This window comes from Condylura cristata, unplaced genomic scaffold (assembly GCF_000260355.1).
Source record: "Condylura cristata isolate star-nosed mole 26May11 unplaced genomic scaffold, ConCri1.0 scaffold00012, whole genome shotgun sequence".
NCBI lineage: Eukaryota > Metazoa > Chordata > Mammalia > Eulipotyphla > Talpidae > Condylura > Condylura cristata.
The window spans coordinates 52,575,892-52,590,380 of record NW_004567113.1 but is presented as its reverse complement, the minus strand read 5'-3'; the positions used below and the strand labels follow the sequence as shown (position 1 = coordinate 52,590,380).

Sequence of the window (14,489 nt, the reverse complement as noted above, 5' to 3'; positions counted from 1 at the left end):
TTCTTAAAGCATGAATTTTCTAAGCAGTGATGGAATCTGGAGTTAAATCACTTAACTGACACAGGGCCTCATTTTTAATGGTTATTACAGGCTATGCATTCCTTCTCTTTCAAGAAGAGAGCTCAGTTCAGGCACTAATCGATGCTTGTATCGAAGAAGATGGAAAACTCTATCTGTGTGTTTCCAGCCCTACCATCAAGGACAAACCAGTAAGTGAATGATTCTCTGGTCTTCTGTCCTTTATTTTTTTTTTTAATATTTATTTATTCATATAAGAACTGAGATACAGGCTGGAGGTGCAGGGCCAGTGAGAGGCTTCACCAGAGACAGAGCGGGGAGCAGAACAGGCAGATTGACGAAGTCCACTGCTGAGGGGAGCAGGGGCGGGTCAGGAGAGGGCCGCCACCCAGGCGGGTCAGCTCCCAGCTGGGAAATGGAACTCGTGCTGCAGTGGCTGTGGACAGCCTCGTAGTGCTGCGTCTTCACCCACTGCGCCACCAGGGAGGGCCTCTGACCGTAGTGTGTCTCTGGATGAGTTCCTTGTAGGTTTTGCATGTCAGCCCCTTGTCCGATGTCTGGCGTGTAGAATTTTTCTCCTGCTCTGGGGTCTGCCTTAATGATAGCATACATTAAGCTGCTTTTGAGTTCAGCGTTTTTTATTCAGATAATTTATAACGGCTGCTTTAAAAAAACAGTAATTTCTCAATGAGACGATCACAAATGTTGACCGGTGAAAGGAATGCTGTTTCCCCCCCAGTGGGGACGGCCGTGCAGACGTACCTGTTCCCGCAGGTGCAGATCCGCCCCTGGAACTTAAGTGACAGCGACTTTGTGATGGATGGTTCCCAGCCTTTGGATCCTCGGAAAACAATCTTTGTTGGAGGTGTCCCTAGGCCACTAAGGGCTGGTGAGTAGATTAAATTTTACTTTTAAAAAATTAATTTAAATATGAAATAGTTAAGTCAACATGCAGTGGCTGCTGTGTACATGACACCATTGGGCAGGTGAGGGGCACCTTCCGCGTGCCCCACAGCTGCTAAACACAGATGCCGAGAGGAAGTCTGAGAGCCGTCCCCGAGGCCAAGACAGTGGAGAAACGGACACGTCTCTTGCTGCCATTGGCTGGCTGCAGGCAAACTCTGCGAAGAAGCCACTCAGAGCCCCGGCTTCTTACCCAAGACAATCTTCTTGTGAAATTTGGGGTCTGTTTTAAGTGGGTTGATTCTGGTATCCGAAGAAGAAAGATAGGATTTTTTTTTTTAATAGCACTTCAGGTGAGTGATCGATTGCTCTTCACCAATAGCCAGGAACCAGAGATCATCGGGTGTCGGCTCTGAGCGTGATAGCCCACACCGTGCCATGCACAGCGTCTGCACCCTGAGGCATGCTTTCCCAGTGTGGGGCACGTTGGAGAGTCGTGCACACATGTGAGCACTTGGAGAACAGAACTGCTACGCAGACTGATGGGAGGGACAGGCCAGACATTGCGGGGAATGTGACATCATCTGATACTTTAGAGACACAGGTGTTTGGCGACATGCCAAAGATGGCGCAGGAAGGAGGAGAGTGGGAGGCTGTGAGGCGTGTGCTCAACTAAGGGACTTGCACATTCAGAGCTGCTCCGGGAAGAAAGCAGAGCACGTGGAGAAGTGATGCAGCCTGAAGAGGCCAGCCTGAAGTGGAAGGAGTGAGGGAGGAGAGACGGGAAACAGGGGTTAGCTCGTACGAGGCTGCCAAGCCAGTTGGGTATTATCCTCACAGAAAGGGAAAATCAGCTGCACCATTTTAAGCAAAGGAAGAAACGATCACATTTGCATGTTTGAAAGACCAGTTTAACTCATGCCTCCTGACAGGGGAGTTGGGCTGAGGGTGGGAATGGGTCGAGTAGTTTATGGACCTGCCATGCAGCAGGAGACAGGTATTTGTGGCTTGGATGACAGGTGTAATGAAGGAGCCAAGAAAACAGGTGTCACAGGTAGAGGAGTAGAGAGGTGGTCAGTGTGAAGCCACTAGGTACTTTTCCAGAGATGAGGAATATTGGAGAAGGTGTAGGTTGGAGCGAAGACTGCTCTTGGTTTGGAAAGGTTTGGGGCTCCATTCAGTTTATGATAAACGGCCGGTACCTAATGGTTTTCAAAGATCTATCCACTTTAGCTGCTATCTGAAAACAAATGATGCTGGGTGGGAGACGGGGGAACAAAAGCCAAGAAATAAGGCTGTTTTGTAATCCAGGTGAGAAATAATGATACTGTGGGACAGGTTGGCAACAATGGGAAGATAAAGAGATTGGATTGTAGATATGTCCTGAAAACCAAGCTCACTGGATTGCAACTTGCAGCATGGGGCAGTGGAAGGATGAAGCCAAGCGCCTTGACTGAACAAACTTCTTCTCTTCTATTGCTTACTAACTGCGTCGGCTGAAACTCCCTGGGCATTCCGAATGGGATGGAGGAAGATAGGGCCGTTTTGAACACCTGAGTGCTGCAGTGTCTGGTAGACAACAGCGTGAGTTGTCTAGTGGGCTGCTTGTAGAAATGAGCCTGGAGTCTAAGGAGAAGCCCAGTGTGGAGATAAGAACCAGAAAGCTGGTTCTTAAAGCTGTGAAACAGTGTCTGCAGTCATCAAATAAGAGAAGGCCCAGGATGGACACTGAAACTTAAAAGCTGAGGAGGAAACAGCAGGGAAGACTGAGAAGGAATGACTTTGAGGTAGGGCAGGGTTAACACACCGTGTCTTCTGGAAGTCAGGTGGAGAAAGGATGCCAAGGAGAAGGAAGAGATTAACTGTGTTCAATACTGCTCCCGGTGGGTGGGCAGTCAGACTTGGCAATGGGAAGTGTGACCTTGACATAACCAGTTCAGTGGAGTCAGGGTGAAAATGGCAGTCTGGCCTAGAGGACTGACAGAGAATGAGCAGAGGACAGTTGAGTGCTGAAAAAGTGCTAGCAATTTGGCTTCAGAGGGGTAGAGAAGGGAAGCAGCCACGGAGGAGAAATAGGGTTAAGAGGTGTATTTCTAGTGGAGGACAAGTGACGCTGGATCAGATGACCCATCCATTGGGGGACTGACGATGTGGGATACCCTTGTCATGAGAGCAGATGGGATCACTGAGTTAGAAAAGAACGTGGGCCTCCATCCCTTTCGCTTCGAGACACTCTTAAAATTGTCGATTGACTGTCTTGTCTCACGTTTGATATGAACTTCTCTTCGCTTGCAGTGGAACTCGCTATGATCATGGACCGTCTCTACGGTGGAGTTTGCTATGCAGGAATCGATACAGACCCTGAGCTGAAATACCCAAAAGGTGCTGGTCGAGTTGCTTTCTCCAATCAGCAGAGCTACATTGCAGCCATCAGCGCACGGTTTGTTCAGCTTCAGCACGGCGACATTGACAAGCGAGTAAGTCACGTAGAGCCCGAGTGACGCGCTGAGCCCCAACTTGCCTCCTGTGAGGCTAATACCGAACCCCAGTACTAGTCATTTTTGTATACGCCCTTCACAAGTATTACATCAAAGTATCCTTGAAATGTAAAATTCTTAAATGTACTTTAAATTCAGATATAACGTAAAAACAGTGCCATTTCAAAGCATATCAAACGTTTGGTCAGCCAACATGCTCTTCAGAGCGTTCTAATCTCAGAGGCACAGCTTGTTTTAGCAGCCTGTGCTTTGGGGCCAGATTGCCTAGACTGCCGCTGGCACCATTTTCTCTGTGGTGCCCAGCTCGCCAACCCTGTGTGCTTCTTCCCGTGTATGAAATGGCAAGCAATGTTAGTATCTCTCGCGTGGTCATTTTGATGGTTAAATCAAGTCACATGTGTAGAATGACTGAGAACAGAGCTTGACACTGAGTAAATGCCTTGTAGGTGTTCTTCTTGTCAGTAAAATCTAAAATAAAAATACACCATGTATTTCCACAAACACAGTAATAACTATACAAATAAATAATATATAAAGTAATTGCCCCAAACTTCAAAACATTTACTCTTCAGTAGCATTCTTGAGTCATCCCATTATGGGCCTCCCTGGTGGAACAGTGGGTTAAGCCGAAGCACTATGAGGCTGTCTCCAGCTGCCGCAGCAGGAGTTCCATCCCTGGCCAGGGAGCGACACTCAGGCACGGCAGACCTCTCCTGTCTGCCCCCTGTCTGCAGGGGGTGAATCCTCTCACCCCCATACCTCTGGCCTACACTCCAGTTTTGGTATGCATGAATAAATAAATCTTTAAAAATACAAACGTCAGCCCATCAAGACCTTTCAGGCAGGCCTGTGAAGGAGAAAGTCATTCAACTGGAGATTTCCTAGGCTTGGTTATTAAAATAAAGGGAAGGAGTACTCAGAATTTAATGGCTCACTTACAGATCTGTGAGTATTTCTCTATATTGCTAAGCAGTATCCTACAACAAACATGTTTACATCTTCACATGAGATAATTATGAACATGAGGTAAATTGCTTTTTGATATCCAGATAGCAGATATAATTTAAGCAACTTCTTGTTTTCCCAGTATGACAGTTTCTTAAAGCTTATTTCTGAAACAGTTTGTACAATAAAAGACATTATGGGAGAAAGGGGAGCTGGTTCAGTAATACCAGTTGACTAGAGCAGGACTGCAGAGGGCCGTCATCAGTGTCCCACGCCTTCCCACGCAGAGCAGGAGCACAGCCCAGCTCCGGCCTGCAGTGCCTCTCGGCTTCAGATGTCGCAAAAGGGAAAAAGGAAGTGTCCACGAGAAAGGAGCTTCACTTTTGTTCATACCGGCACACACACTTTTTTGGATTGGTTTGAACCTCAGGATTCCTGTAACCCAGCGGTTTTCAACCTCAGCTGCACGTGGAATTCACCAGGGGACACACAAAATCTGCACCTCTGGGGTCCACCCCCAGAGACGCTGTGCCTGGTTCTAGACATGCCAGTGCAGGAGTTTCTAAAGCCCGGAGCGAGTCAGATTGCAGAGCTGAGGCAGCCTCACCCAGGAAGGGCAGCGGTGTGCTCACAGTGCCGCTTCGTTGGTGTGTGTGTAACTGAAGACGTCTGATAGTGGAAGCAGAAGAAAAGGAGCTTTGCCTCATCACACCTGTTTCCACACCACTAGAGAAGGAGCCATTGTTTGGCTTCAAGAGCCGCTCAGATGCAGGGCCCGTGAGCGGAGAAGACTGTGCCTTATGGAAGGTGTTGGCATACCCAAGAGAAAAACTTCGGTTTTTTCAATTATGCCGCCAAGGTGTATTTTTGCACTTTACTTCCAAGAGTTGGAACCATCACTGCTATTGCGTACACACAAAGTTATATCACTAAAACTTTATACCTTTCATCTCTACTATGAATACAGTTAATAAACCATAAACATTCATTTCAATTTATATCAGCTAACCCAACGATACATAGGACATTCATTTGGAGAGGTTTGAATTGTTCTTCCTGTTGTGTTCATGAACATGGTGAGGTATATTTTATCTCATCACCTGGAAACAATCTGCACAAATGTGTAATTCTGTAGCATTTGTAATTTTTTACATGAATAATATAATTCATTGTCATTCTAATAGGTATTGAAGTGGATTGTGCTACACTTCAGTTTGTATAATTATTTTGTTACTAATCCAGACGACCACATATTAAGATAGGATCTCTTAAAGTGAAAGACATCAGAATGAAAAATGATAGGTGAAGAAATGATGAAACTCCCTTTCACATGTACACATAATTACTAAAATTGGATATTGGTTATACTGAGTCTTAAGTTTGACATCTAGTTTTTCATCTTTGAAATCTGAGTTTAAGTAATTTAAACTCATACAATAATCATCTAGAATTTAAAATTGCAAATTAATGAAAAAATTACATTTGCAAAGATTTATTCAACAGTTTTTTATTAGGTAACGCCAAGCACCCACCATTTTGTGACGTCTTATGGAAGTGAAGGAAGTAGCACACAAATCATTAGTAATTTGCTGAACAGCTTATGGTAAAGACAGAAGTACAAGAAGTAACCCTGAAAAAGACACCCAGAAAGCATGTGTGAACGGGTGAGCTGGCCCAGGGAGTGAAGGTGGTCGTTCTCTGCCGGGCTGTCCTGTTTGACCCTATCGATGCTCTTTGGTCATCATAGGCGTAATGAAGACAATGAATCGGAACCAGAGGCTGGCAATCAAGAGAGACTCCACAAAGGAAGACTTTGAGATTGAGCAGAAGAATTTAGAAAGTGTCAAAGTGTGTTTTCAAAATCAGTAGCCAGTGGGAAAAGCCTAACAGTCCTTAACTTACAAAATACTTACAAATTAATTTTAGAACTCTAGCAGAAAAACAGGTGAAAGATCCAGACAGTTAAGGAAAGCAAAGTGTCTGATACACATAAAATGTTTATCCTGGCCCCAAACAGTAACTACAGGTACGAGCAACATGACTTTACCTGCTGCCTTCCTACATGTATTGCTCAGGTTTCATTGCCATCGACCTTGTTTATTTCCAGTTGGTTGGTTACTTCAAATAATGCTGCAGAAAACACTTCTGCTCTCGTGACAGCGTGAAGGATCTCTGTAGCCATGCTCTGCTCATGAGGGTGCTCCAGCAGGTGGAGGGGGGGACAGAGCCCACCATTAGCTCTTTAGCTCCGCCTGGCCACACTCAGCCACACTCGGACACTGAGAAGAGCTTAGACCGCCTCATGCTGCCCACTCAGCCGCAGGAAAGCCAGGCTTTGCCGGCGTCACCTCTCGCCAGGTGCCAGACCCCGCCTTAGATGTTCTGCCTGCAAACCCGAGCCTTCTGCCCAGGAGGCATCTACTGCTCCTGCCCTTTTGCGGTTACGGAAAGCGAGCTTTGGGAGGGTCGCGGGCAGAGCTGACTGCGTCGGAGGCCATCTGCTGCATCAGCCTTCGTGGTGGACTTGACTTTCCTAGACGTGCACTAGGCTCGGCAGGGCAGCGCGGGCAGGCTCTGCTTTTCGGGCCGCCTGGCAGAGCCCTCCCACGTAGAGAAGCCCCTGCCGCGAGGAGGCATAAGCCAGGTGTGTGCGGCGACCCGGGGCCCCGTCACTTCCCCACACCTAGTCACCCGCCTCCGAAAATACCAGCCCGCAGGATGTTGGGCAAGTCAATAGAATTTTGTAGTTTCTAAGTTTCCTCTGTCTTTGGAAACAGTTTCTAGCCCGCTGAAAACATAACATTACCGAGCTGAGATCTCGTGTAACCACGTAGCTTCCTCACACGAGCACAAAACCTCCAGAAGGCATGACCCGTGTAAGAACAGAACCTTCACTGTTTCCGTTGCCCTGTTTGATCCGCGTGGGCGCGGCCACTTCCTCGGTCGGAGTCCGGCGGCCCAGGCCGCCCTCCCCTGGCCGCGCTGACCGCGAGGCAGCCCCGTGACCGCTGTTTCGTCTCCTTTCCTAGGTGGAGGTGAAGCCATACGTGCTAGATGACCAGATGTGTGATGAATGCCAGGGTGCACGCTGCAGTGGAAAATTTGCTCCCTTTTTCTGTGCCAATGTCACTTGCCTGCAGTATTACTGTGAGTTTTGTTGGGCAAATATCCACTCTCGTGCAGGGCGGGAGTTCCACAAGCCATTGGTGAAGGAAGGCGCTGATCGCCCGCGTCAGATCCACTTCCGCTGGAACTGAGGAGCCCGCGGCCTCGGCCCAGGACAGGGGCCCGCGGCTGACCGGTCCGAGGACGACTGCAGGAGTAAGTGCGCCGGCGCTCACCCAGCTCTCGATACATGCATCTTTATCAGCAGCCAAACACTACAAGCCTCTTGTTTTCACCAAAACCCTACATCTCAGGCTTACTAATTTTTGTGATATTTTCATGTTAAAATAAAATGTTTTTTTGTATTTTCTCCAAGTTATTTTTATATGTAAAGTTAAAATTAGATAAGAGAATGTTTTGCGTAGGGGCAAACAGTCTGCTGCTATGTAGTGGGTGAAGCGTGCACTTATTTCTAAATGTGGGTTTTTAACTTCAAGATCTGCCCCAGTAATTTACCAAAGGTAGCAAAATAATAGTGAAGATGGAATATGTCTGCTACAAATGCTTATTTTTATTGTTGCTATTTTCAGTGTATACATAAACTAAAAATTAGGGTTGATTTTTTTGCTCTCCATTTTGACTTGCAAGAAATAATACCTCAAGATAATCTGATTTATTAGCTATTTTTAAACATTTTTAATCACAAGCTGTTATTAGCTTTGCTGCTATATAGGTGTTATGTGTAAATGCCACCTATTAATACGGGATTGAAAACGTTAGAGACACACTGCATTGCAGATAAATGCAGGCAGCACAATATGGCCTGAAGGGCCATAGTTTTAGAATGTGAAAACAATGCATGTTTACTTACCTGTATACACCATATGCATGCACTAGAATTATTAACTAACAAGAGGTGAGGTATTGCAAATGCTCAAAAAAGCTCTCTTGAATCTAGGTAGCATGGACAAATTATAAAATTTGTTTTTTAAAAAAGCAAACTTGCATGCATTATTGTGACTTCAAGTGGAAAAAATTGTCCTACACGTGTACAATATGCAAATTAGTTTTAGATTAGAGAGTGCAGCCATTTTGTGATCTGGTCGGTAGTGGAATTCGATTTTATGCAGACTGGATGTAATATTTGTAATCCCTGTGCAATTTTGTGATGTGCGGTTCTAATTCATGTGCAGTGATATAGTATAGATAAAGATTGAATACAAGAAAAATACTAGACTTTTCAAGAAAGTTGCTTTTAGCCCCTTTGATGTTCATGGTTAAGACATCCTTTAGAAACCAAAGATGGCCAGCACACCGCTGACCGGTCACCCGATGGAGGACCCACAAGAAGCCCTTATTCCAACAAATGAATTTTATAGACAAATGCGAGACTTTAGCAAACCTAAGTAAAGTCAAAATGGAGATGGGGAAATATACAGATGGCTAGTTGCGTATAATTCCATTTATTCGACGAGAGCGGTGAGATCTGGCTTCCCGCATCATCTGTTGACCTGTGTATACTGGGGTCTTCTGTCTAACCTGGGCTCGCTGTTGCATGGGACACTGTTGTTCGTAATGGTTAAGAATTGCTTTTTTTAAATTTTGATGAAGGAATTTTGGTAATAACTTTGCTTGCATTTTATTTTATTTCATTTTATTTTGAGAAAGTGGCATGGAAACGTGCACTAGTTAATGAGTTTCTCTTGGTAACGAACACTATTAGAGTATCGCTAGTGGTATTTTTTCTCTTTAGAGCACTTTTAACGCAGCTAGCCCCTATATTTTAAAGCAAGAGTTACTCTGCAATCTGAGCAAAGCACCCAACGATGGTAAAAAAATTTTTTTTAATGCAGAAATAAGATTCTTGACTCTAAAGAGAGAAAATTACAAGGGTGTTGCCTTATCGCAACCCCTTGGGACAATCCTTACGTGAGCAAAGTGTTGATCTTGATATTGGTTGTCTGTAGTGTGCTTTTTGTACTGTAAAAATATGTGGTTCATGTCTAACTCTGCTGTTTTATTGTGGTTGTGGTTCAAGTTTTTAATGTTTAAAGTTGATGCTGTTTTCAGAAGAGCTTTTTACTAATTTATTTGTCGATGTTCCCTATTTGTTACTTAACCATGATCCTCCAGATTTTTGGAGTATTCTTTTCTAACCTTAACCCTGCCAACCTTGATCCATTTGACATTTGTTATGCACTATTTTTATATCTCTGTGAGAGATTTTTCCAACAGTCAGCTATTTTATGGCACACTTTTTTTGACTGATGACATCTCCTTTGCTATACCTCAATTTTTGGAATTTAGAAAAGAAATCAGTAGTTTTGCAATGTTAATTATTTAGATATTTAATTTCGCAGATTTTTTAACTTTATTTTCATAATTTCTGCTTAATGTTTAAAATTGAAGAGCCTTTTCATGTATTAAATAATGAGCACTAAAGTAAATTATATGATAAAATAATTGGAGATGTTGAAAATCGCTTTCCCTTCCTAAACAAAAATAAATATTGGGAGTGAAGGGAAATTTTGGCCGTGGGTATAAAGGACAGAAGTGTCAGGTTTGTCTCACCTTCACTTCTGTTGCAATTAAAGCTTGTCAGTCTAATCTTTGGTTCACCCCCCACTCCACCTCCCCCCACCTTTTTTTCCTTCGGCCTTTGTGTACTGCATCCATGTTTTCTAACTGTTGAACACTGTATTGAAGTTTTTTTTTAATTTACAGATCATATTTATTTTACTATTTTTGTAGAAAATTATTAATTTTGATTGTATTTTTGTATTTGCAAAGCTTCTTCACTTGTGTTCCCTAAATGTTCATATTGCTGTCCAAAAGTATGACTGTGGAGGAAAAAAAAACTACTTTAAAAATCCACACTTTTTGTTAAGAAGGAAACATTTAGCATTTATATATTTGTGTATGGAAAACACTTGACATTTTCTCCCTGTCGCATCTGGCTGCACAGAGCCTCTCCTCAAAGATGCCGCAAAACTTGAATACAACACACTTTGGAAGGCTGATAACCTCGACCTGTGTCGTGATGTGCAATACTGTTTCTAATGTTTGTATAAAAATAACAGTGTAAACCTTTTTAATGCAAATTTATTTTTTTCATTGCATATTTTGCAGATTTTATCCACAGTGTCATTTTTTACTGTCAGAAAAGATACCCCTTTTGTCATTGCAACTATTTTTTAAATCCAGAAATCTTTGTACTGATGTAAATGATTGTAGTTATTTTGGATAGTGTTTTGCTAACAAAAGGAGAGACTTTTTTCATGCATATTTCTATTTTGTTTTTTTGGGTTTTATTTTATTTTAATAGTAGTAAAATACTTGGAATAATTTTTCATATTCTTGTCATTAATATTATTTTGTATTTTTATGTGGAAATATATAATTTTATGACACTAATTGCTAAAGTTTATTTTATGTTGAATTATTTTTGGAGCTGAAATCTTTGTAATATTAAAGCAACTAGTTTCTAATTCCCAGTTTCTGTATAGAATCGCACAAGTGGTTTATGGAGTGTTTGGATTGTAATTACAAATGGTTCTTTGATATGCAAATTAATATTTTCAGTTGATTTTATTTTATATTCCTAATGGGGTGTTAAAGCCGTTTTTTATTTTTTTCTAAATAAAAAGAGAACCCATGCTTTTATGGACACTAGGTAAACGCCTTCAGCTTAAATTCTTTTGTTAAAATATTTTTCGTTTATTTTATTGTTACCTTCCAGGTGTCTAAATCTCCAGTCTGTCTGTTGTACTGGTAATTTAACTCTGTAATGGAATAGTTTGCTGCCAACTATTTATATTAAGTAATTTTTAAATATTTGTAATATTGTTGACTGACTAATAAACTATTAAGTTATTGGCATAGTTGTAGAATCTTATTCTTCAGCTCCAATGTATCAAATAGCCATCGCCACCAATCAGACCTTTTAAGGAGACACACAGTGACATAAATACACGTGTGGCCCCGGCACCCCACAGCCTAGCCTGAAGATGGGGGACCTGGTGACCCAGCTAGACCTGCGTTTCTCAGGATTCAGCGCGAAGGCCCTTGCATGGTTCTCCCGCCCTCGCTCCCAGCCCCCTCGCACCACACCATGTTTGGCGTGACAGTCCTCACTGATAAATGGTTCTCCCACCTCTTTTATTATTATTATTAATGACAAACAATTATTTTATAAATATATGCTTTTTGTTTTCTCACAATACAGGTTTTCTCCCCTCAGCTGTGGTCACCAGAGTCTCCCCAGGACCAGAGCACCCATATCTTGCACCACTGTCCTCCTCCACTGTCCACTGTGCTCTCCTCCCAGTTTCTGTCTCCCCCTCCCCCTCTTCTCCTGGATGCCTCAGTTCTATGGTCAGCTTTCAACACTCAGTTTTAAAGTATGTCTGACCCTTAGTTCCTTTATATCCCATTATTAGTGAAACCATCCAGTATTCTTTTTCCTGCTCCTGTATATGAATTGTTGCTGCAATCAAAAAGTGAAACATTGTGGACCTAGTTTACAAAAGCATCATTTCCATGATTGGGTTCCAGACACCTCTTTGGAAAAGGAATGTTCCCACTTGTTTGCTGCACACCTGCGCATAAGTCCTCCGCAGACCACTGCGTAGAGGGAGAAGAGAATAAGCAGCCAGGGATCCAGATTCTGCACCCTACTTATAACTGAAACAGCTCTGCTTTTACCTTTGCAGATCAACAGCATATTTAAAAATTGACTTTAGTTGAGCCAAATGTGGAGTCAAATTGGGCAGCACCCAGCCCCTCAGCTAGGAAGGAGCGTGAGCAGTCACAGACAGTGAAGGGTTGACCGGTGGGGTGAGCGGGAGCAAGGCGGCCTGCCAAGCCAGAAGGTGGGCTGATGACTGAGCAGCTGCTTCCCTGCAGGCCTGAGAGCCGAGAGCGGTCCATCGGGCCGGTGACGCGGTCCTGCTGCTCAGGCACCTCCCAGTTGGTGGCTCTAAGATTCCGCCACTGGGCGAGCGTGGGCTCCCGTCGGTGATGTGGGACTCAGCGTAAGTGTCTCCATCCATCCATCACAAAGTTGCTGTCACTTAAATTCCAGGGGCGGATCTGCACCTGCGGGAACAGGTACGTCTGCACGGCCGTCCCCACCGGGGGGGACACAGCATTCGTTTCACCGGTCAACATTTGTGATCGTCTCATTGAGAAATTACTGTTTTTTTAAAGCAGCCGTTATAAATTATCTGAATAAAAAACGCTGAACTCAAAAGCAGCTTAATGTATGCTGTCATTAAGGCAGACCCCAGAGCAGGAGAAAAATTCTACACGCCAGACATCGGACAAGGGGCTGACATGCAAAACCTACAAGGAACTCATCCAGAGACACACTACGGTCTCTAATAAAAAAGTGGGTAGAAGAGGCCCTCCCTGGCGGCGCAGTGGGTGAAGGCGCAGCACTACGAGGCTGTCCACAGCCACTGCAGCACGAGTTCCATTTCCCAGCTGGGAGCTGACCCGCCTGGGTGGCGGCCCTCTCCTGACCCGTCCGTGCTCCCCTCAGCAGTGGACTTCGTCGATCTGCCTGTTCTGCTCCCCGCTCTGTCTCTGGTGAAGCCTCTCACTGGCCCTGCACTGCTGGCCTGTACCCCAGTTCTGTATGCACAAATAAGTCTTTTTATAAAAAAGTAAATTGGAAGAGATCCTTTCTCTTATTTCCGGAAAGAGTGTGAAGGATGAATAATAATTCTTTCTTGCATTGAATTCTGTAGTGAATATTTCTGGGTGTAGAGATTTATTCTGGGGGGAGGTTTCAAATTCTAAATTCATTTTCTTTAACAGTTATAGAGCAAGTCAAGTCATCTCTTTTACACGAGTTGTGACAGTTTGCATTTTGAGGCAGTGGTCCATCCAACTCAGTTCAAATCTAGCAGCAGCAGGAGATGTTAACAGCCAGAACTCGGCCCAGGTGGAAGCACTTTGAGCTCGATTTTTATTCATTTTTACATTTTACCTCTTCTTTCGTCTTTACCGAAGCTGCACTCGCAGTTCTCAGAAGTAGTACCGAGAGCCTATGCCACAGTGACGACATCTAGAAAACTAACTCACAGTAGCACAAACAGCATCTGGATGTTGATACGGTCTAGATAACGGCACATTCTTCGAGGGCCCTTGGCTGTGCCTTTTATGGCCAAAGCAACCACACCCTCTTTTGTGAGCCCTGACAATCACTAATCAGCTCCCCATTTCTACAATTGCATCATTTCAAGAATGGCATCTAAACAGAATCACTCTGAACAGAACCGTTGGGAGCTGGCGTTTTTCACCCAGCATCTGTGGTAGAGATTCGTCCCTTTTATTGTTCTTTTTAATAAAAAACAATAAAATTGTTCTTTGCTTCACTGATTTTCTCTATTTTGTTTCTTCGATTCAATTGACTTGGGCTCCAAGCTCTATTATAGCCTCCTTTCTGCTTGTTTTGCATTTATTTGGCATTTCTTTGTCTGGGTTCCTGAGGTGAGACCTTAGATTATTGATTTGAGAATCTTCCCTCTTTTCTAATGTAGACATTTTTGCTATAAAATTCCCTGTTAGTGATGCCTTGGCTGTGTCCCAGGAATTTTGATGTTTTATTTTCATTTTCATTTGGTTTAATGTATTTTTTGTTGTATGTCTTGAAATTTCCAGCCTTCCATACATTATTTGACTGCTTAGTTTCCAAGTTTCTGTCCTGTTGTCATCCTGCTATTTGACTTCTAGTTTGTTTCACCAGTAGTTGGAGAACACACGCCATGTGAATTTAGTTCTCTTTAATCTATTCCACTTGTTTTATGGCCCATCCTAGTATGTGACCCACCGGCACGAGTCGGCTGCATGCTACAATTAAGCACAAGCATCAACACCTGAGACAACACGTGTGCTCCGTGACTCTTGGCCAGCCCCACCTGGCTCAGAATTCCACTTCTTCCCACACTGTTTCCGTGTCTGGGAGTCAACATTTCCACTTGGTTGTCAGTCTGCACTTTTTTTTTTTTTTTTAAT

General features: G+C 43.7%; 1 protein-coding gene across 4 annotated transcripts in view; it reads left to right on the top strand.

Moving 5' to 3' along the window:
• CPEB2 (cytoplasmic polyadenylation element binding protein 2) overlaps window positions 1-11,343 on the top strand; it is a 57,109-nt gene extending 45,766 nt beyond the window's left edge. For all 4 annotated transcript variants that reach the window (XM_004681402.2, XM_004681400.2, XM_004681398.2 and 1 more), the window contains 4 exons: window positions 91-209; window positions 793-907; window positions 3,217-3,398; window positions 7,394-11,343. In XM_004681402.2, coding sequence (XP_004681459.1) covers window positions 91-209; window positions 793-907; window positions 3,217-3,398; window positions 7,394-7,621 — 644 coding nt within the window. In that variant the 3' untranslated portion in view covers window positions 7,622-11,343. The remainder of the gene's footprint in view (window positions 1-90; window positions 210-792; window positions 908-3,216; window positions 3,399-7,393) is intronic.
• Window positions 11,344-14,489: the final 3,146 nt, after the last annotated feature.